The following is a 22604-nucleotide window of genomic DNA, read 5'->3' on the forward strand; positions in this document are numbered from 1 at the left end:
GGTGCGCATGGGGCTCGGGGAACGGCCGGGAGCGGCTGAAGAGACCGTCGCCGGGACTGGCCCTTGACGCTGAACTGCGGTGGGGTCCCCGCAGGCGCTGCGAGGGCCCTTGATCGGGAGCGGGGAGCATCGGAGGAACCGGGCCGCTGCCGGCCACTTCAGGGGCCCGCCTGACCGTTGGGTGGATCGACAGTGCCTTGTGGGCACCTCTGGGGGTGGGGTGACCCTCCTGGCACGTTTCGGGGGCCGGGGCGCCTCCGCAGGGGCCGACGCACATCCCAGGGGGGGCACCGCCGGGGCCCAGCGCTGCCTCGGCCAGCCCCCGGGCGCCCCTGGATGGCTGAGCTGCCCTCTCGCCGGCCGCCCGGGCGCCGCAGCGGCTGAGCTCGCTGGGATCGCCGGGCCGCCGCCGCCCTCGCCGCCCCCTGCATGCCCGGCGCCCGGGTCGCGGCCCACCTGGACGCGCTGGGCCCCTTGGTCCCTTCCGTGCCGCCGCCCCTGCTGCCCTCTATGTTCTACGTGGGCCTGTTCTTCGTCAATGTGCTGATCCTATACTACGCCTTCCTCATGGAGTACATCGTCCTTAACGTGGGCCTCGTATTCCTGCCCGAGGACATGGACCAGGCGCTCGTGGACCTCGGCGTGCTCTCCGACCCCGGCTCGGGCCTCTACGATGCCGACTCGGAGCTCGACGTCTTCGATGGTTACTTGGAGTAGGCCTGGCTGCTGTCCCCCGCTCTCCCCACGACCCGCAACCCTCGGCCCGGACCGGCGCACGAACCATGCCGCCGCTGCTGTTTGAGGGCACCGTCTGGCCAGGGATGGGACTCCCAGGACGAGGCCCTCTTCGGCCTCCGAGGCCTGTAAGTGCCCTCTGCGCAGGATGAGGGCGGGTTGGGGCGCTGGCGAGGAAGAGGGAGGCATCCCAAGCCGGACACATACCCCTCCCCCAGGCTTCTGATTTCTCCATCCACCTCTTCCAGGTCTGTTTGGATGCCAGGAATGGCTGGACTCTTCTTAGGACCTTAGGGCAGGAAAGCTTCCCCTTAGTGAAGGTGACAGCTATTGAAGAAGGGAAGGGAGGCAGGACCTAAGTCGCTTCTTGGTTAGCTGTAGTACCAACTGTCAAAGCCTTTGCACCCAGATACGTTTAAGACAGGCCTGTCAACTCCTCCCCCCATCCTTAACCTGTCTTGATGGTGACCTTGGCTTTTGGGGGATTCTCATTAGTCCTGGAAGGATAAAGACTTGCAGTGTTAAAAGAGGTTGGAAGCCAGGCACTGATCACCTTTGTCCTGTGGCCCCTTGGGGACTGGGTGGGGACTGAGAGCAAGGGCTCCAGGCTGATGCTGTGAGCGGAGAAACCTCCTTCAGCACAGAACCCTGTACTTCCTTTGGCATCGGCTGGGCTGCCGTTTTGGAGTCAGATTTCAGAGTGCCAGCAGCTCCAATCTTCAGGGGCTGCCAGTTTCGCAGGCTGCTTTCACAGACCAGGCCAGCTAGGGGGTTGGTGCTTGGGTGGCTTTGCCTGCAGTGTTTGCAAGGCAAACTCAAGGGGCTCTTGGGCCAGCGGAAGAAGGGACCACAGGATCATTGCACTGAGCTGTTAAAGTCCTGCCTCTGAGCTGCCACCAGGAAGCTGTATCCAGCCCCACCTTGTGTGTTTCTGGGAGGGAAATGAAGATCCAGAAAGGAGGAAGATTTGGCCAAAGTCACAGCAAGGAAGAGAGGCAGCTGGACTAGAGGAGAGAGGGCCTGGTGAGGGTTCATGGGACAGGAAGGAATTCCTCGGCTCAGCCCCTCAGCTGGACGGTGCTAGGCACAGGTCCTGAGTGGCAGTGGCGGGGGGATACTGAGGTGGTGGGCAAGGGCTCCTTTTACCTTTTTTTTGGCGGCCCAGCATGTGGGATGTGGGATCTTAGCTCCCTGACCAGGGACGTGCCCCCTGCAGTGGAAGCATGGAGTCTTAACCACTGGACCACCAGGGAAGTCACAAGGGCTCCTTCTGGAAAATGGACACTAATGTCACTCACCCCAAGCATACTACGTTGACCCCCCCTTTTCTTGCCTATCTTAGCCAAGATGACCATAGTCAGAGGGTGATGCAAGGCGGGCAGGACCCACTAGCAGTGTCAACCTGAGGGGCTGACAGTGAGGTTTCTTTGAAGAAAGCTTCATTTGAGCTCAGGGAGACCTTAGCCAGGGCCAAGTGCCAGGTGTAGCATGTGTCAGCTGCTCTGCGTACCTAACCAGTTGGCCTGCCTGCCTGCCATCCATCCATCAATTTGTTCTTTTATTAAGCAGATATTTACTGAGTACCTAATGTGCTTGGCGGGTGAACACAGTGAACAAGACAGACTCAGCACCAGCCCTCCTGGCACTTTGTGAGAAAGATAAGCAGGTTCCCAAACAAGGCAGTGAGATTGTTTGAGAGCTCTGAAGGCATGTAAGAAGGCATGGCATCCTCTATTGTGTTCATTACTATTTCCTCGGCACTTAGAACAGCACCTGGCATCTAGTAGGTGCTCAATAAATGCCTCGGTAAGTGAAACAGAAGACTAGAGATAGGCTGCTTCAGACAGGGGCTTCAGAGAAGGCCTCTCTGAGGAAATGACACCTTTGAGCTGAGCCCTAAATTGATGGAAGGAGCCACATGTAAAGATGTGGAGAAGGGCTTCCCTGGTGGCACAGTGGTTGAGAGTCCGCCTGCCGATGCAGGGGACACGGGTTCGTGCCCCGGTCCGGGAAGATCCCACATGCCGCGGAGCGGCTGGGCCCGTGAGCCATGGCCGCTGAGCCTGCACGTCCGGAGCCTGTGCTCCGCAATGGGAGAGGCCACAACAGTGAGAGGCCCGTGTACCGCAAAAAAAAAAAAAAAAGTTGTGGAGAAAAGCTATCCAGGCAGAGGGACCCGCAGTGCCAAGTACGTGGAGGGGGAGGGGCAGGGGAGAGAGTTGGTTCTTCCAGCAACTGAAAGGAGGCCAGTGTGACAGGAGAGCAGCCCCAGGAGAAGTCAGTGAGGTGGGCAAGGCCAGATCATGCAGGACCTGGGAGGCCCGGCCACGAGCGATGGGAAGCCATCAGAAGGTTTTAGGCAGGGCATGAGACAATTCCAGTCCACATTTTGCAAAGAGGACTGGCGGTTGTGGGCAAGATGAGCCGTAGGGGCAAGTGCGGAAATAGGGAAGCCAGTTAGAAGCTGGTTAGTTGCTCAGGCCAGAGGTGATGCAGGCTTGGATGAGGCAAAGTTAGTGAAGGTGGAGAAACACACAGAGACCAAGAACACCTTTTGGAGGTAGAACCTATGGGGTCTGTTCAGAACCTGTACTGAGTATTGATCATACCACACCTGGTTCTAGACCTTTTGCATATTCACTCATTGGGTCATTCAACAAACGTTAGCCCTGCTCTTCTGCCAGGCCCTGGGGATTCTAAGATGAATCCCTGCCCCCAAGCCAAGCTCTTGACTTTCAGTCAGTGTAACTTGGTGAAGAATGTCTTATTTTATCTCTTCACATCAACAGAAACACTTCCCCTTCCAAATGAAAACATTGGCATACTCTGAAACAAAAACTGAAGCCCAAATGCTTTGGCATACTTTGCAGCAAACGCTGTTTGAGCAGAAACACCAGGAAGTGTGTCTCAGGGACAATCTTGCAAAGCTCTCAAAGTGACAGGGCCTGACTCTGGCAGGTGGGGAGGCCTGGGGGCTGTGGGAAATACTCGTCCCTCCTTGCTCAGTCCCAGGTCCAAGCCACCAGATTCGGGTGGGGGAGGGGTGGCTAGCAGCAGGAAAAGCCTGTGGGAAAGATTAAAGATGATCTGACTGCACCTCCTGTCCCGGCCCCTTTGCATAAGCAGAGGAACACTGGTAGTCAAATCTCGCTCCTTCTCGCTCTTTCTCACGTAGGCACTATCTGATGTTACACACAGGCCGATCCAGGAAACACTGACTAAGGGCGTGGGCACGCCAGGCACTGGGGACTGGGGTGATCTCAAGATGAAAGCTGCACTCATTTCACTCCCTCTCGTTCTCTTTTCTCTTTTTTCCACATAATTCAGTTCCTCAAACCTTTGCTGAGCACCTATTTAAGGAGGCAGTATTAGGGTCATGATCAGGAGCAAAGTCCCTAGATTCAGATGACCTAGGTTCAAATCCCAATCCTTGTGACCTTGGGCATGCTACGTATCTCCCCATGTGTCAGATTCCTCTTCTATAAAGCGGGGATAATGAAAATCTACCTCGTTCTGAGGACTGAATGAGATAGATGTAAAGCTCTTAGACCGTCCCGTGTATGTAAGTAATATATTAAAATTAACCACTATTATTGTTAACAGTCAGACATGATGGAAGGTGTGTACACTTAGTCCCTTGTGAATGTATAAACCTGCACGTACACTCATGAATGAATATTTATATGCCACAATGAGCAAAAGAGGACTAGCTGCCTGAGTGCTGGGTGGGTCCCGGTCTGGACGACCAGGACAGGCTTCCCACTCTGCCTTGCTGGCCTGGGACGCTCAAGAGACCTTTCCCACTGCCTTGTGGTCTCTAAAGGCCACCAGGCCTGGAACCCAGGAAAGCTGCGGCTCTGTGGTCTTCCTAGAGTGTTCATCATTGCCCAGGAGCAGGGAGTGGGGATCAGGAGCTCCCACCTTCTCCGGGGAAAGGACCACTGGCCCAGGAACTGGGGAGAGTCCTCACTTCCCAGTGGTTCCAGTGTGGAGGCAGCTCAGCTGGATTGATTTGTCCTGGTTCCTGATGAAAGCAGCTGGTGCCTGCCAGCCCTCTCTTGCCACGGAGGGAGGGCTTTGGGAGAGGAACCTCTCTGTGCTGGAAATGGAGAGACTGGAAAGCGTTGCCACAGTCAGCGTCGCCTGGTGGAGGCCAGATTTGGAGCTAAGGGTAACCAGACTAGTCTACTTATTACAGGGTTTCCCTGGTGTCAGTGTCCCGACTGGGCGCTACAGCTGCTCCTTCCTGATCTGCCTGCCCTGGTCCCTTGGTGCCAATCTGTGGCCTGTGCCATCAGCCGAACACCCAGGTTCGGCATATGGCTTCCCTGCTCAGAAACCCAAACCTCCCTTGGGGACAGTGGAGCTCCTGGGGGGTGGGGTCAGGGGAGCCAGGTGGGAGGCTGTGGCTGTCGTCCAGGTGAGAGGGTGGTAACGAGGGGAGGCATGTGCACCCCCTGTCTCAGCCGACTCTCCACCTCTGTCCTGACGTGAGGCTGCCTTGGAAGTGTGCTGGCTGTCCCTTTGGACAGGAGGAGACCCCAATCTGTGTCTCAAGACAACTGAGATGCCAGGGCTCCTGCTCCCTTGTGCCTGAGTTATGCGAACTGGAGACTTCATCCAAGGCAAACCCTCACAGCCCTTGCATCTGTTTTATTGAACGAAGAAATTAAGGGCTCCTATCAACCTGACCATTTGTATTCCTGGTTTATCTGCTGTCGTCCGCCCCCCCCACCCCACCCCCCCGCCCCGGGACTCCTGAAAGCATAGTTTGCTTTTGGGAAACCAAGATCACAATAAAAGGGACAGGAATCCTCATCCCCATCTCTCAAATAAAGGAACTGAGTCTCAGAAAGGGACAGTGAGGGTCCAGGGGTACAAAGTGAGTGGAGTACAAAGTACAAAGACAGTGGAGCCTTCTGACCCAGTGCTGACGGAGGGTGCAGGGGGCCTCCAGAGGGGGACTCCCAACCTCCATCCTTGGAACACCACTCACCTGACTCTACCAGGCCTGCCTCATATGTACTCTCACTCCTTTTTCTGAGGTTTTTTTTAAACTTTATTTTGAGATAATTTCATAATTACACAAAAGTTGCAAAGAATTCCCTTATACACTTCACAAAAAATGCACCAATTGTATCAATTCACATTTGCCACGTTCGCTCATGTATGCAAAATGCTCACTCTGTGTGTACATGTATATATATTTTTCTGAACCATTTTTGAAAATGGATTGCAGACATTATGTTCCTTTTCTCCTAAATATTTCAGTATGTATTTCCTTAGAACAAGGACGTTCACTTACATAATCACAATACAACTGTCAAAATCGGCAAATGTAACATTGATACAATCGTATGACCAATCTAAGCTATGACCATTCAGATTGCATCAATTGTCCCAATAGTGGCCTTTCACAATAAAAAGGGGTGGGTGGGGGCGGGGGGCAGTTGAGGTCCAGGATCCAACCCCAGATCACGCTTTGTATCACTTGTCACATCTCTTGTGCCGTCTTCAGTCTGAACAGTCCCTCAGTCTGTGTATCTTTCATGACTGACATTTTTGAAGAGTACAAGTCTGGTGGTTTTTTTAATTTTCTTTTTGTTTATTTTTTGGGTGTGCTGCGCGGCATGTGGGATCTTAGTTCCCCGACCAGGGATCGAACCTGTGCCCTCTGCGGTGGAAGCACAGAGTCTAAACCACTGGACCACCAGGGAAGCCCAAGACTACAAGTCTGGTATTTTGTAGATTTTCTCTCAGTTTGGGTTGTCTGATGTTTACTCTTGAGATTAGATTCGGGTGGTGCATTTTTGGCAGGAATACCACAGAGAAGTGAGTGTGTGTCCTGAGTGCATCGTATTGGGGGACACGTGATGTCTGTCATCACTCATTACTGGTGATGTTAATGCTGACCACTTGGCTAAGGTCTTGTCTGCCAGCTCTCTCCACTGCAAAGTTACTGTTCTTCCCTTTGTAGTTTAAGTACACTCGTTTTAGTGCTTCCTTTTTTAAAAATCTACTTTTTGTGTGTGAGTTTATTTTTAAAAGAATGTTTATGTCACTGAAAAGAGACAACCAGCATCACTTGGCATGGATAAAAATACTAAGTGCCAAAGTCATTAACTTCTGGCCAATTACTGAAGCCAGCTAAAGGCGCAGGGCCCCTGGTTCTTCGTTAAAAAGTCAGGTTAGCAACTGTCACATGATGAACTCCGACACCAAAGTGAAACTTTCTTGTCCAAGTAATCATAAAGATTGGCTAAGAACCGAAGAAAAACCAATCACTAGCTCACTGGGTGTGTCTCAGTGTTATCTCAGGCCATCTCCATGTACCCCCTAAGACTGATGCTTCGAGGCTTTGAAGTCAGACAGACTTGGGTTTAAATCCCAGCTCCACCTACACCTTGGACGAGTGACTTCACCTCCCCAAGCCTCAGTTTCCTTCTCTGTAAAATGGGGAGGATAGTAGTTAGTACCTGCTGAAGGGCTCATGCACATTAGGTGAGATGCTGATGGTTGTGTAGTTGGTTCTTAATGATGCCATCAGTGTTGGTGGCGTGTCACACCCAGAGGAGGCTTGGCCCGGGAAGCCTTCCCCTTTCTCAGGCCCCCTTCCTCTGTGTGAGGGCCAGTTACCAAGGAGGGTGTGTCTGTGTGGGCAGCCTTCGAAGGAGCCCGAGGGCCGTGATAACTGGTGCCTGGGAGCCCAGGTGATGCTGGTGCCTTCATAGTTGTCAGGCCCCAAGCCTGGGGGTGGCTGGGAGCAGGTTCCAGTTTCAGTCACCCCCAAAGGGGCAGGCTCCATTCCTGGGAATCCTTCCTGGCAGGGGACTTAGCTTCCCCTGAGCGTCACCCCATGAAGCAGGCAGCACAGCGCTCATTAGCTCCATTAGACAGGGCCGAAAACTGAGACTGGGGGAGGTTCAGGGACTTGCCCTAGATACCAGGCTGTGAGGTGGACGAGCGGGGCCTCCTGGCCACATTCCCAGTGCTTCCCTCAGTGAGGTCCTCAGGCGTCCTCAGGTCACAGGCATCCCCGGGAGGCAGTGAATACACCAAAGCCTAGTGTGACCCACCTGTCGGTGTCCTGCCCCCTCTTGGGCACTTGCTACCTTTCCCTTTTGAGCAGAGAAACCAGGCCCAGGCTCCCTTTTTGCAGGCCAGGGGTATCTGGCTAGAGTTAATGGTTTCGTTTTCATCATTTGTTTTTAGTGTTGCTTTCTGTTTATGATAAATGATACTGTTTTTTATTCATGGTAGTGACATAAAGATTCCTTTGAAAATTCTGGGATTTGAGGAAAAAAGTGCCTTGACTTAAAATACTAAATAAATAGGAGTCCAGGTGGTTCTTGGCTGTGACAGGACTCAGGAAGGTGTTGGGCAGATGCTGCCCTTCAGAAGGCCTCACTGAGTCTGGGGTGCAGGCCAGCTGGAGACACGTACTGGACCAAGAATCTTCACAGAACCCACGGCTGAGGAACATCAACAGCTGACATATAATCCAGAAACTCTGGAGAAACTGGCCCGGACACTGGTTTCCATCAGGAACCTGGACCCAGGCAGACAGGCAGGATCTCCTTTCCCACCCCTTCAGGCCACGCGCTCGTCAACCAGACAAGGCAGAGGCCTTCCTGTTGCGTGGCCCAGCGCTGAGACGGCAATGGAGACAGTGGGCAAATCATATCTGGGTGACATCTGTCTTTAGCCACTTTAATTGGCTGGTTGGTACGTTGAGAAAGAGGAATAGCCATGGGCGTCCAGCTGGCAAGGTCTTTGGAGGAGGAAAGGGCTGCCCCTTTCAGAAGCCCCCCGCACTGAGGAGACCCCCCGCCCCTGCCCTGTGTGTTTTCTAGCTGGGAACAGGTGGGGACACGGAGGGGAGGGGCCGTGTGTACTGGGTATTGCAGGCATTCCACCAACACAATTTCATATAATCCTCGTAACAAACAGCCAGATGAGGTAGGCATTGTTTCAGATGGGGGCACAGCTCCAGGGAGACTAGGTGACTTGCCTGAGGTCACACAGCTAGGAAGGGGCAGAGCCAGAATGACTCGAGATGGGCCAATTCCAGACCTTGCCCTGGCTACCCCATGGGAGCAGGACAGTGGGACAGCCCAACTGCAAAAAGATCCTCTTCCAGCAGGTCCAGAGCATCATCCCACCAGCACCTTTAAGACACGAGGTCATTTTCTCCCTTAAGCCAAACCAAACTAGGCAGCATCTCCACAGGGGTATCCAGCTGAGACATTGCTTCTTAAAATGGATCAAGTGCCCAGCTGTCATTCTGATGACAAACCAGTCAGCCAGCCACTCCTTCTGTCCAGCTCTGGGGAGTGGCCTGGAACGAAAGGTTACAGTTTCAGAAAGAAAAACAGCCAAAGCCAATAGCTGGTGAGTCATGCTCTAAGGGTGTTAGGAGGTTGGCGAACCCAGTGCCTGGACTCTGAAGCTGCAGCCTCAGCATGCTTCCCAGCCCGGGGCTTCTGATGCCCAAGGAAAGAGATGAACTAGATGCTGAGCGGAACTGAGATAGACGTGGCGTCAGACCACAGAGGTTCAGACCCTGGCTCTGCCATTTATGAGCTGTGTGACATTGCTCAGTCACAAGCGTGACCTCTCTGAGCCCCATCTGAAATTCAGGGATGATGGTCCTCCTTGGCCCCGCCTCCCAGGGTTGTTTTGAGGAATAAACGAGCTAAGCCATGAGTTAAAGCAGATAGTACAAGGTAAGCACAGGTACTTGATAAATGTCAGCTGGTTTGCTATGAGACCAGACCTGTAATCAAAGGAGCAAAGGGATTGACCTTTAACAGCCATGGTGTGTGGCACAGAGGAGAGGACCCAGGACATCCGCCAGCCACAGATACAGAGGCCTGGGGCCACATCTCTGTCCTCAGTGTGCTGTGTGGCTTAGGGCAGGTCACCGCCCTCTCTGGGCCCCTTCATTCTCTGTGGAGTGAGTGACCAGCTCAGATCAGGGTCTCCTAAACCTCATATGACACCATCAACAATTTCTGCTCTATCTGCTCGTTGCCTGAACAGTTACTTATGCAGTTATTGTCTTTAAACCGGAGGCTTTTTTTAAAGTGAAATTCATGATGTGGGAAAAGAGGAACTTTATAGTATTACTATCAGAAATGGAAAACTGGCATCATTCGCCATAAATAGAGGTGACCCTACAGATAAACAATGAGAACGAGAGGGCGTTAGTGAATTCCAGCTGGAGCCGGCACCCGCAAGGCTCTGCACCTGTTCCCATCGGAGGTTAGCACGTGTGACAGAGTCGCGCCAGCCAGACTGACGCTCGCCTGGGACTCAATGCTGTTTGCTATCACGAGCATTGGGAGGGGAGTGAGTCCCTGTTCCAAGGGGTGGTCCCATGTTCTCTAACAGCCCTTTCGCCCAAGTCTGAGATGAGCTCAAGTACCATCCCCTGCCTTGGGGAGTGCGCAGTGAGCCCTGGTAATGCTGTATCGGAATAAACAGTTCTGCTCCAGTTTCCTGGATGCCAGTGCTCTCGGCAGCACCACTGCTGACCCCAACAGGGAACCCCAGAGTCTCCTTGGAGGAGGGAGGTCAGCCAAAGGTGGGCTCCTGGCAGGACAGGAGGGGAACCCACGAACACCTTTCTGGAGGGCCGAGCTCTCTGATGCTCTGGTTTAGCCCCGGCTTCCCCTCCCGCCTACCAGGTCCAGTGGGGAGACGGGATGGGGCCCGAGGATGAGAGGACTTGCGTGTGTCATCAGTGGGAGCCGAGGAAGATCTCTGAGTAGAGGGAGGGCATGTTCCTAGCTGACACTAGGAGGTGAATCTGGCAGAGGACGCAAGAAACTTGGCCCATTTGGCCAAGTTTGGCCAACTTGGCCAACTTCACCTCTCCAGCCATGTCTCCCCCATAGCCAGCCTTCAACCCCTTACTCTCCACCCCAAACCAAACTACAGGAGGTTCCAGGACCTGATCACCAGCCCTGCCTCTACCTGGCGTGTCCTTCGTGCACAGCCTTCCCCAGACTCTGGGCTCCATCCGCCTCCTGTGCTTCTTTCCAGCGCCAGTGTGTTAACTTGGGCTAAGATTGCCCACTAGATTGTGTGTCAAAGGCAGAGGCTGCACTCATCTTAGGGTCCCCAGTGCTCAGCTCAGGACATGGCACACAGGGGGTATGAGATTATGTAGTGTTTAAGATCTCCAGTAGGACAAAGCCCTGGAGAGCTGAGCATCCGTAGACAAGCTTCTTACCCTCTCTGAACCTCAGTGTCTTCATCTGTAAAATGGAATCATTATAGTACCTAACTCCTGGGGTGTTGGGAGGGTTGAACGAAATGGTCTTTGTAATGCTCCATCTCAGGCATGCTCTGCGGGGAGCAGACCCTGGGACGAGGGTTCAAGTGAAAATTGTTTACTTGGGAGGTGATCCCAGGAACTACTGGTGGGGAGGGGGGCAGTGAGACAGGGAAGGGATGTGTCATCTAGCAGGTTACCACCGCAGCCCTGGGCTCAGTCCTGCTCAGGAGCTCTGGGAACCAGTGTAGACGGAGAATATGCCTCAGAGTCATCCCAGCTGCTGGGTGAGAGAGCTGGGGTATTGATCCACCAGCTTTCTGGCCGTTACTGGTTGGAAGGCAGCTGTGGGAAGCTCTGCCTGCCCTTGCAGCCTGGGGCCCAAGCAGGCTCTAGAGGTGGAGAGGCCTCAGGCAAGGAGGGGTGTCCCTGCAGGTGGAAGCTGCCAGGTCAGTCGGCCTCGGGAGGGTGAGTGGAGGAAATGGGGTGAGGCACCCGTGCTCTGCCTAGGGCTCGTGGCACACAGTGAAAGCTCAGGAAGTGGTAGCTGCCCTGACTGTGATTGTCTGCATCGCTGTCACTAGTCCACTGCCAGCCCTGCTTGTCACAGTTATGCAGCTTTGGCTTCTCTGAACCTCTGTTTCTTAGCCTATAAAATGGGGAGATTCATGGTTCTCAGTGGAAGCAGTTCTGCCCCATTGGGTGGCCCCTGGAAATGGGGTGAGGGGGCATTTTTAGTTGTCACAGGGACAGGGAATGCTACTGGCACTTAGCAGTCAGCGACCAGGGATGCTGCTAAGCCTCCTGCAGTGCCCAGAACGGGTCCTCCCCCGCCCCCACCTCATCAGAGGATTGTCCTGCCCCCCATAGCAGCAGCGCCTGATGAACAGTAATACACGCTGTGTTTAATGTATACGTTTTATCTGATGCTCAATGACATTTGCGGAAGTAGGCTGAGCTGGCAGAGGTGAGGCTCAGAACTGGGGCGGGACTTGTGGAGGCTGTAGGGAGGGTGGGCGTGGGAATACGAGATGCTGCAAACATATTAGCACCCGGCTGGACCTAGAGAGAGAAAGGGACAGTAAGTGAGGACATGCAGGGAGCCAGGCGCTGGGGATGATGCCGCGTCCTGGGAGAACGAGCCAAGTGGGGCTGCTGAGTAGCTTGGCTGTGGCCACAGCCTTCCTGTAGGCTGCGAAGCATCTTCCGGGCAAGGTGGGAGCTGCCGCCAAGCCCTGCCCACTCGCCAGAGCTGACTCAGCTGCCCTAGAGCTCAAGTAAGCCAGCAGACCCCGGGTGACCCTGGAGCAGGCTGTGCTCCTTTGTCAGGTCCCAGGATCCCCCTCCTGGGGATTATCTCCCAAGATAGTGACAGTCCTTCCTCTCCCAGGTGAAACTGCACCGCTTCTCCAGCCTAGGGTCCTTAGAAATCGGACACACTCATAAAAATTTTTTAATAAAAAATTATAGGACCTCACCCCCAGCCTGAAGTTTCTGGTGGTTCCCCAAATTCGAGCCTCCAGTTGGGTGGTGGGGCGGTGCTTCTGTGCTGGTAACGCCCCTCTGTCCCTCTTGTTAGGCCTGCTCCCCTCGAAAGCCCTGTGCCAACAGAGAGGTGCCCGTCCAGACCCAGGATGGTGGGACAGAGAGATTGAGACTGGGTGCCGAGGTCCGGAAGGCACGCGCCCCTGCCCAAAGGGTAAGGCAGGGGCGCCCGGAGACCTTGCCCGCCTGCAGCGTCGCGCAAACGGCCTTGCCTTGGCTTCCGAGCTTTCGCCGTTGCAATGGATGTTTACAGGAGCCCAGCCAGAGTCTGCCTCCCTGCTCTTCACCCCCGGCTGCATCTGCTTCTCCCACTTAATCTTCGGAGCGGACACTTCACAAGCAAAAGCGACTCCCAGCTCTGTTTGGTGCCAGTGGAGCTCTAAGCCCCAACGGGGTTTGGCCCGAGGCCGGGCTTAGATGCAGCCATTGTTTCAGAGAGTGACTCAGAGGAAAAGAAGAACACCTGGGGGACCGAGGGTGGAGTTTTGACTCATTCATTTCAAATTGTTTGCTCTCCATCAAGTTGCCAGAACTGATACATTGCACCGGGGACAGTGCTCCTCCAGCCAGAAATATTTTTCGAAAATGTGAGTGGTATGAATACTTGACTTCGATAAACCTGTAAAAGCAATACTTAGGAGGCTAACTTCTTTCAATTAAACAAATGTATGCAACTCCAACCCCTGGGGCCCTGCGGGGGTGGGGGGTGTTTGTTTTGTTCTTTTCCTTTGAGATTCTGGAAAGGAGTCCTTATGGAGAACCTCATGGTTGAGAAAGGGCAGAAGGGTCAGGGCCTCCCCAGTTGGAGATCCAGTGGGGTTTGGAGAGTCTGTCCAAGCTGCATTGGTGTCGGAGTCCCAACCCGGTCCCCTCCCGGCTTCCACGAGCCTGACAAGCAAGGGCCCACCTTGGTTGTGGAGGGAAAGTCCTGGTGGCCAAGCTGAAAATCAGGCCTGAATCCCAGAGCAGTCGGAGGTGGGGATCCCCTGTGCTGGGCACATGGTAGATCTCCCCTAAAGATGAGGGGAGTGGGCGGGTGAGGGAAGGCGCAAACGAACAACTGAAGTTGGGTCCACGTGCAGTAATTCTCCCCGTTTGCAGAACAGCTGATGCTTTTCAAAGTACCTTCACATATATACTGTGTTGAACAAGGAATGGGTGGTCAGCTCCATTCTACAGGTGAGGAGACCAAGGTGTGGGAGAGGAAAGGTCCAGCAGAACTCAAGAGAAGGCAGTTACATACCACCTGTCTTCATGTGATTCTAAGAAGGGTTGCTAAGGAATGTGAACTGGAAGACATTCAAGACAAAGGGGAGCAGGAGAAGGGAGACATTTCTTTGGGAGAGAGGCCTGAGGGGAAAGGCAAGGGTTTAAAAGGTGCATGGCCTTGAAGTCCACTGAACGTGGAACCATGCCGTCAATGGACAGTGTGTCTCCAGACGTCAGCTGCCTTGATTCCTCTGGGCCTCCCTTCTCCCACCCAGCAAATGGGGAGCAATTCCAGCATTTGCCTGCAATTCCGGTGCCTATGCCTGCAGAGTGACCCTCCAGAGAAGTCAGAAGTGGAGTTTGTATCTTGACTCCCTCTTTTACAGGAGTGTGACCTTAGGCAAGTCACATCTGTGAAGTGGGGACAGTCATTTACCCACCTCATAAGATGAGTATGTGTTAATGACAAAGGTGCCCCTCTGGGCAGACACTGCTCCACACCAGGACTCACAGCTTGGCAAGCAGAGCCCAGACTGGATTGCAGACCCCATTTGCTCCCATGTCCAGGCGCCTTGTGCAGTGCACAGACTGCCCAACCACACCCGACAGCCCTGCCCAGGGAGTTTTTTAAACTTACTAAAATGCAAGATTTAACAGAGCAGGGACCTTGAGCATTTTATTGAGTACACCACGGTGTCACTATATATTTGTGGCATGAATACAGCAAATAAAGAAAGCAAAGTTGTGGTGAGAATTATTCGTTCATTCCACAAACATTTATTGAGCCCTTACTATGTGCAGGCCCCTTGCTGGGTGCAGAGGGTGCCTCTGCACAGCAGTGAACGAACAGGTTACCTGCACTCGTGGAGCTCACATCCTAGGACTAGAGCAGACAGCACAACAAATAAGTGTGAAAAAGATAAACTAGTGACGGGATAGGCCGGGGGAGGGGTGTCTGCATTTACTACCGTCCCGAGGAGCTGTCCTTTAAACTGAGTCCTGCAGGCCATGTGAAGAGCTGGGAAAACATTCCAGGCAGAGGTGAGAATGAAACACACAGATGTGTGTAATAATGACAGCCCACACGTAGGGAACTGGATGCCAGGCTCTTGTTCTCAGCATATTTGCTCATTGAATCTCCACGTAACCCCATGAAGAAGGTACTGAGATTATGCCCATTTTACACGTGAGGAGACGGAGGCACAGAGAAGTAATTTGCACAAGTGAGTGGTGAGCTGGACACTGAGCCCAAGCAGTCTAGCTCTAGAGTCTGAGATGCTTGACCCGAGGCCGTGGTCCCTCTTGGTAGGGGGGAGGGGCTCAGCACTTTGGCACAAAGTAATAATACGTGCTAACATTTATTGAGCACTTACTGTGTCCCTTGTGCTGTGATAAGCACTTTACATGTATCAACTCATTTAATAAGTGGTAGCTATCATTTAAAGTCATTACTATGAATAATTACAGCCTCTGACCTCATTGTATCACCTCTGAACAGACCAAAAGCAGTGGGGACAGTTGTGCCCACCCCGCCTGGCTGAAGGGTGCCGTAGATGCCTGGATCAGGAGGAGACTGTCTTCCTGTGGCTGCACAAGTGGGAGTTCCGTGGACTCTACAAGGTCCACAAATGCAGGCACACCCTGAGGGGTGATGGCCCAGCTACAAGGCCTGATGCCCTTAGCCACTGGACCAAGGCGGAAGGCACTACCTTTCTGCGAGGATTGCCAGCGGGTCAGCGGGGTCAGAATCCCTCTGACCCTCCCAACCCCCAACACCCACTTACTGGGAAGAGGAGGTGAGTTTGAGGAACCAGGCCATCAGGGCTGGTGCACTGGAGCACAGACAGCTCCCACAGCCACCAGCAGAGGGCCAAGTTGTCCCAAATCAGGGCTTGTGACCGAGCCAGCCGTGCCCCAGTGGAAAACAACAGGCGACCTGGCAGCTCTCAGCGTAGACAGCAAAGCTGCCAAGTCCCTTCCAGGCTTGCCGTGGCCAGGGCCGGACTCCAGCTCAGCTAAGAAACGACTCCCAGGGTAGAGCAGAGGATCCGAGACAGAGGAAAACACTCTGCAAGGCTCACGGTGCTTCAGCCTTGCTGACCCCCAGATAATGAATTTTCCAATGAATGGTAGGAAGCCATAGAGAAAATCCTTTCCCGAAAGACAGGACTTGAGCCGAAGTGGACTCTGCTGTGTGTGTTGGGCTGAGGGGGGTGGGGAGGGCAAGAGAGCAAGGGCCTCCGTCAACTCGCCGTAGAATATGGCAGAAGTGATGCTGTGTGACAGCTTCTAAGGCTGGGTTACAGAAAGGGCAGGGCTGTTCCCCATGGTCTCGGTCTCCTCTGCCCCCGCAGCCTCTCTTCCTCTTGGGGTGACCACCCTTCAACGCAGCCACCATGCTGTGAGGAAGCCCAAACTCGCCCACAGGGAGAGTCCCCCTGCCACTTCCTTAGAGGAACCAAGGCCCCCGGCCTATGGGCAGCATCGGGTGCCAGACGCACGCGTGACTAAGCCTCCAGACAACCTCAGCCGACACTGAGTGGGGCAGAGACGAGTTGTCCCTGCCAAGCCCTGCCCAGAGACAGGTGTGTGAGCAGAATAAATGTGTGCTGTTGTAAGCCACTGCGTTTGGGGGCGGTTTGTGACGCATTAGCTAGCCGGAAGAGTGGGCATCCAAAATGGTAAGCACGGTATAAACTCAAACACAGGACCTGCCCGTGGGATTAAATGAGCCATTTATCATGTAGTGAAAAAAGACACAGGAAATGAAGGCAAAAAGGTAGACGTGGTTCCAGTCCATCGCCCCTCCCCTCCTCTGTTAGTGTACCATCAGCTCTTTTCCTGCTAAGGTCCAGCGTGTCTGGCCAGGCCTAGATTTGGCCTCGGCAAACAAAGTTAGTGCAAACCAGTGAGTCCCAGAGACAGAAGGCAGTTGCTGTAGAATCCCAGCCGGTCATGGTTTCGGAGGTCAGCAGGCAGGGGATGGTCGCTGGTATCCTCAGAGCTTGCCCTTCAGGAGAGCAGCGTGGAGCAGTGCTTTCTCCCCAGGCCGGCAGGGACCTGGGCAGGTGGGGATGTGGCCGCTTCATCCCTCTCTCTGGCCTGGCCACAGCTGTCTGCAGTGTCCTGCAGGGAATGCCTCCGGGCTCTTGGGTGCACAGCACCTGCCGCCAGGCACTGGCCCATCTGCCAGGGCTGCGGTGGCTGAGCAGGGCTGACATCAACCTGCTCTCCGAAGGAGCCTAGGGCCGGGCCTGGGTCTGTTCGCAGAACAGGCCATGGGTCCTTTCCGCAGCTGGGCGGGGGCCGACTCTGAGCCACCAGGGCTGGGCACCAGGACGCCGAGGCTCACGGGAAACAGCCCAAGAAGAGCTGTGTCCATAAATAACCAGGTCAGGGTCCAGCATGTCAGTGTCCTCGGAGAACATGCTGTGAGAGGTCAGGATGGGTGGAGATCAGGAAGCTTTCGGACAGGGCAGTTTAACACATGGATAAAGTGCGGTCGAGATTGGGGATGGGAGGGATGGGAGGAATGGAGGAGGGGGATGTCCCAGGTCGGGGGAGCATGGAAGTGAGGGGACAGTCATCCGCACACAGAGAGAGGCAGGAAACTGGTAGAGCAAATTCCTATGAAAACAATGCCGGGCATCGGGGCAGCCGACAGGTTGAAACAGCAGCCGGGATGTCTGGGGAGTCCTCGAAGGCAGACCTTCCCAATGCTGAGGGCCGTGGGACGTGCATGGCTGACCCACCTGTCCTTCCCCGGGTCCCACGCCTGCCCATAGGGAGGATCCTCAGAGCCCAAGTCCTCAAAGCCTTTAGAAGACACCGCACCGAGCCCAGCTCAGGGGGATACGGGGTGGGCCCAGATGGCACATGGTCCAGGAGTTGTCACCCAGCACCCACCTGCTGCCCCGCCCACCTTTTATGGATTCTGACTTCACAGGACACTGTCCCCAGGGACCCCCCGTGGTTCTCCCCTTCCAAGCTCACCTCAGTTACCTTGTCCCAGGCACAGCCTGGATCATCTCAGGATGATCCTTGAATCCAGCTGCTGCAGGTGTTCCTGGACGCCAAAAGGGATGGTGGGCGTCCACATCCTGTGATGGGGGCATGGCACACAGAGGTCAGAGGAGAGGGGGTGGTCCCAACGCAAGCTGCCCCCAAATCCCTCCTCCCACCTAGCCTAGTGTGGGGTCATGGGGACACCAGAGGCCTAGGAGCCTCAAGACCCCTTTTTAAAAACTGATTCTGCCACTGACTTGCTGTGTGATCTCAAAAAGTTTAGTTAACCTATCTGTGCCTTATTCTCCTCATCTGCAAAATGGGTCTTACAAGAGCCACCCTATCCCTCCTAGAAGATATGAGTGATTATGTAGACAAAAGTGCTTTGAAAGACAATCAAGTACAGTACTGGACAGTAGACATCATAGTGATGTAATGATAAATAAGTTTCAACCATATGAAATGGCCAGGTGTGTAGGTCAAAAATGGTTGAATATAAGCGATTTCATATTGTTCAGCCTAGTATATAGAACATTTTTGTGTACCAGACACTCTTCTGAGTATATTGACAAATTAAAACCCCACAATTTAAATATAAATATTTAAATAGGGGGTAGATATTATTGTCACTCCCATTTTACAGACGAAGAAACTGAGGCCAGGGACTTCCCTGCGGTCCAGTGGTTAGGACTTGGTGCTCTCACTGCTGAGGGCCCAGGTTCAATCCCTGGTCCGGGAACTAAGATACCGCAAGCCATGCAGCGTTGCCAAAAGAAAAAAAAAAAAAAAGAAGATAAGAAACTAGGTCCAGAGGGTTGATGTGTCTGCTTGCCCAAGGTTGAACGCTGGTGAGGGACAGAGTGGGATTTGGGCTCAGGGCTCACAAGGTGAACCACACACTGACTCTCCCTCCACCACTGCTGAGACTTACGCCAGCTTCTCCACGTGAGGGCACTTTCTCAGGCTGGCAGTGAGCTGCTGGGCCCCGGCAGCTGTGAACTTGTTGTACTGGACACTGAGAAGAGAAACCCATTGTGGATCCTGGCCCTGGGGACCAATAAGCCCCAGACCAAGGTCATCACCACGCTCTCGACAACCAGACCTCAGCCCAGCCCTTCCCATGATGCCAGCAGGAGACCCTGGTCCTCCCAAGTCCTGGCCCCACCCCCACTGCCCAGGTTCCCACACTCACTCCAGCACCCGGAGGGACACCATGTCTGGAAGCACGTGTGCCAGGCTCTCAGCTCCCACATCGCAGATGCAGTTATTGTACAAGCTGCCGGAGAAAGAGGTCAGGGCAGGGGCTGGGGGTGCTGGGGGGTCAGGGCCCAGGGAGAGCCACACCCAGCCAGAATTACTGCCCCATTTAACAGAGGGGGAAACTGAGGCCCAGAGGGTTGAGGCTGCTTCTCTGTGGTCACTCAGTGAGTTCAGGGAAGCAGCAGGACTAAGTGGAGGTAGCTTCCCATCTGAAACAGCCCAAGTTCAAATCCCAGTTCTGTGGCTTGCTGCCTGTCTGATCTTTGGTGAGTTACTCAGCTCCCCTGTGACTCAGTTTGCTCCTCCATAAAATGGGCATGATAGAGTAATTGTGGGGAGGAGTAAATGAGTTAATGTTGGTAAAACACCCAGAACAGGGCCTGACATGTGGAATGAACTACATGTTAACTATGGTTATTATACCTCCCAAGGGGGTTTGTGGGGGTTATACAAGTTACTGTGGGGGGTGGGGCAGCGTCGGGAATAGCAGGAGAGAGAGAAACCCAGAGTCACTGGGCAGGCTCGGGTTTCTATAATATATTCAGTCACCATCAGCAGTGTCAGAAATAGCACGGCACCTTCACTGGTGCCAGCTTAAGCCCTATATTCGTTAACGAGCGTCCTTTTAACAAGCCAGGTGCAGCCACGGTTCTAATTTCAAGGCCGTGACTTTGCCTTGACTCAGCCTCAGAGCAACACTGCAGGGCTGCCTGTAAAAGCAGCAAGTCTACACTGCAGCAAAGTGGATTCAAGCTAAACTCCAGGAACCCCTGATGTCATGGGTCGGCCGGTACCAGGGCAGGAACCAGGTAGGGGTTTTACAATCCCTTCCTGGGATGGATCTTAGAACCAGGAGGCCCTTCCTCACCCACAGGAAGAGGATTCTTCCCATATTTCATTGATGCCAAGATGTACATGTTCACATTTGAAAATCACTGCGATCAGGATGTGTCTGATAATCAATGGATGTCATTTAATTAGCCGCGTTTTGTCCCCTTAATGGTGTCTTACAAATGGATGGCATCTTACAGTCCATAAAATATGAGGTTCCTTTGTGTTTTGGCTACGCTGCGCAGCTTGCAGGATCTCAGTTCCCCGACCAGGGACTGAACCCAGGCCACAGCAGTGAAAGCGCGGAATCCTAACCACTAGGCCACCAGGGAACTCCCAATATGAGGTTTCTTAAAGTGTCAATCAGATCACATATCACCCCCACATGCCCCACCTGCTTCTCCATTCACAATGGAAAAACCTCCAACCACTCTCCTGGCCTGCAAGGGTCTCCCTGCATGATCTGGCCTTCCCTGACCTCTCCCGCCTTATCTCCCACCCTCTGTCCCTCATTCCCTATAGCCAGACACAGAGGGCCCCCTTCTGGCTCTCAAAGACCCAACCTCTTTCCCACCTCAGGGCCTTTGCCTCTACTGTACCCTCTCCCTGGAATGCTTTTCCCTGAGAGCATCCCACAGAAGGGGGAGGGTCACCTCCTCAGGGGTCTCCTGACCTCCCTGGTGAATTCAGCACTCCCTATTGTACCCTCTGGGGCCTTTGTTAGTTTCCTCATTCCCAGCATGAATCAGCATTTTAAACATTTTGTTTATGCATGTGCCTACTTATTTATTATGCAAGGAACTTGAAAGCAAGACCCACCCTGGTTTTGTTCATAGCTGTATCTCTAGTTTCTAGCACGGGTTCTGGCCCATGGTTGATATTAGAGAATATTAGATACCCTCACAACTCTAGGGCGTGCCAATCACATAGACTACAAACTGCACAGCACACAACCTATACAGCTGCACTCAGGGACCCTGGCTGGAAGGATAATGGGCTGGAAGGACCCATTAGTCCCAGGGAACCACCAGGCACTAGGCTGGAAGTAAGCAAAAGCAAGAATGTGCTATTCCAAGGCCCGCCAGAAGGTGACAGTGTAGGCACGGAGTGATGTGTGCATGACAAGAGCCAGCCAAGGCTACCTGTGCATAGTCAGAATTCTAGAAACCACCCCGGACTCCAGAAAAGGCCCAGTCCTGCCATGCCCTGGGGAAAGAGGACCAGGATTTATTAAGCACCAGAGCCAGGCATTGCACCAAGCGCTTTCCATAGGCTATTGGGATGGTACCCATTTTCCAGATGAGGAAACAGAGGCTCGAGGTGAGTAAGTGATTTGCCCAGAGTTTGCCAGATGCCCTTCCCCAGGGGCTGCTAATCTCGTTCAGGGCGGTGGCATCACCCAACTCCAGGGGTGTGTGTTCATGTTGGATTTTAGGTCGGCGCCCCCCACTCCCTACCCCCACCAAGTTGTGCAACACTGATGTGGTAGAACAGCCTGTAGTGATTGCTTTCAGGGTCCCAGTGTTGGACCTTACAGCTGCCACCAAGGGGGTTCTCTGCCCGCCCTCTAGCCCACCAGCTCAGCACCTGACCAATAGGGGGCCCCACTCACCTCAGCCTGAGGAGGGACGCAGCCAGCAACGGCAGGGCCTCCGCCAGCTTGCAGGCACCCAAGTCAGTGATATTGTTCTGGGACAAACTGCGGGAGTACAACAAGGGGAGGGCTCAGGGCCAAACCTGAATGCCCCTCCCCATCAGTGTCCATCACCCCAGGCTCCGGCAGGGCTGGGAACCCCTGCTTCCTCACAGGGCATCCCAGGGCAGCAAGCACAGGACATTCTACCTGGATGAGAGTTGTGGGTGCTGAACTGTGTGAGGGCGCTATGGGTAGACTTGGGCTAAATCAGTAAAATGATGCAGTCACGCCCTGAGGCTGAGTGGGATGATGGGGGTGAGGATGCAGATGTAGCATCCATTCTTTTCCCTTTGGACCACTTTTCAGCACTGTCATTACGTAAGGGTTTACATTATTTGTTTAATGACGTGGACTCCACGAGGTGAGGGGTCGAGTCTGTTCATTACTCTATCCCTGTGCCTACAGCCATGCCAAGCACATAGTGGGTGCTCAGAAAATATTTAAGTGGGGTAAAAAAGGAAGGAAGGAAAGGTGGGAGAGAGAGGGAAATGGAGGGAGGGAGGGAGGATGTAAGGAAGGACGAAGGGAGGGAAATCCAGCTTACTCACTCTGTTTCCTCAAACACTATAAATTACTTAATAAGTCTCAGTGTCCTACCATCAAGGAAATCCCTAAGTGAGTTCTGGTGAATTCTGTGGCTGCCCTGATCGTGGTTGTGGAGTAGAGTGTGGGTAGATTTTGATGATCCCTCTAGGTTCAGTAAAAAGTCATGTTGACCCTCCTGCATCATATCCATCTGCTATTTCCCAAACCCAGAACAGTTTTTTTTTAATAGAAATTCACTATTTTGATAATAATGTGTTACTGATAAATCCTAATCTCTCTCTCCTGTCTCACCTCACCAGTCTTTCTCTCACTAAACATTGCTCACAGTCATTACTGTACACTTCATAATTATGGACGCTTGTTTGCTTGTTTACTGCGTCTCCTCCCTAGCAGATCCCTGAGGTCAGGGGCTTTGCTTTGTTTAAAGCTGGCTCTCCAGGGCCTTGAATGGTGTCTGTACACTGTAAGTGCTTCTTACGTATTTGTTGATTAAATGAA

The 22604-nt window shown here is 53.5% G+C and overlaps 2 protein-coding genes across 2 annotated transcripts in view; one reads left to right on the forward strand and one right to left on the reverse strand.

The window, feature by feature from the left end:
• DEXI (Dexi homolog) lies at positions 1 to 13148 on the forward strand. The gene is made up of 2 exons (XM_082856408.1): positions 1 to 863; positions 12594 to 13148. Exon 1 carries the CDS (start codon positions 430 to 432, stop codon positions 715 to 717), a length of 288 nt encoding a protein of 95 aa, XP_082712534.1. The 5' UTR covers positions 1 to 429; the 3' UTR covers positions 718 to 863; positions 12594 to 13148.
• A 3948-nt stretch (positions 13149 to 17096) lies between these two features.
• CIITA (class II major histocompatibility complex transactivator) overlaps positions 17097 to 22604 on the reverse strand; it is a gene marked incomplete at its 5' end in the record, with an annotated part of 47385 nt that continues 41877 nt past the window's right edge. Inside the window, 5 exons of the mRNA XM_082856341.1 lie at positions 17097 to 17197; positions 17762 to 17868; positions 18705 to 18788; positions 18966 to 19049; positions 21477 to 21563. Of these exons, the coding sequence (XP_082712467.1) occupies positions 17793 to 17868; positions 18705 to 18788; positions 18966 to 19049; positions 21477 to 21563 (331 nt within the window). The 3' untranslated portion in view covers positions 17097 to 17197; positions 17762 to 17792. The remainder of the gene's footprint in view (positions 17198 to 17761; positions 17869 to 18704; positions 18789 to 18965; positions 19050 to 21476; positions 21564 to 22604) is intronic.

The sequence above is a fragment of the Leucopleurus acutus genome (genome assembly GCF_964270905.1).
Source record: "Leucopleurus acutus genome assembly, chromosome: 16".
NCBI classification, from domain to species: Eukaryota; Metazoa; Chordata; class Mammalia; order Artiodactyla; family Delphinidae; genus Leucopleurus; species Leucopleurus acutus.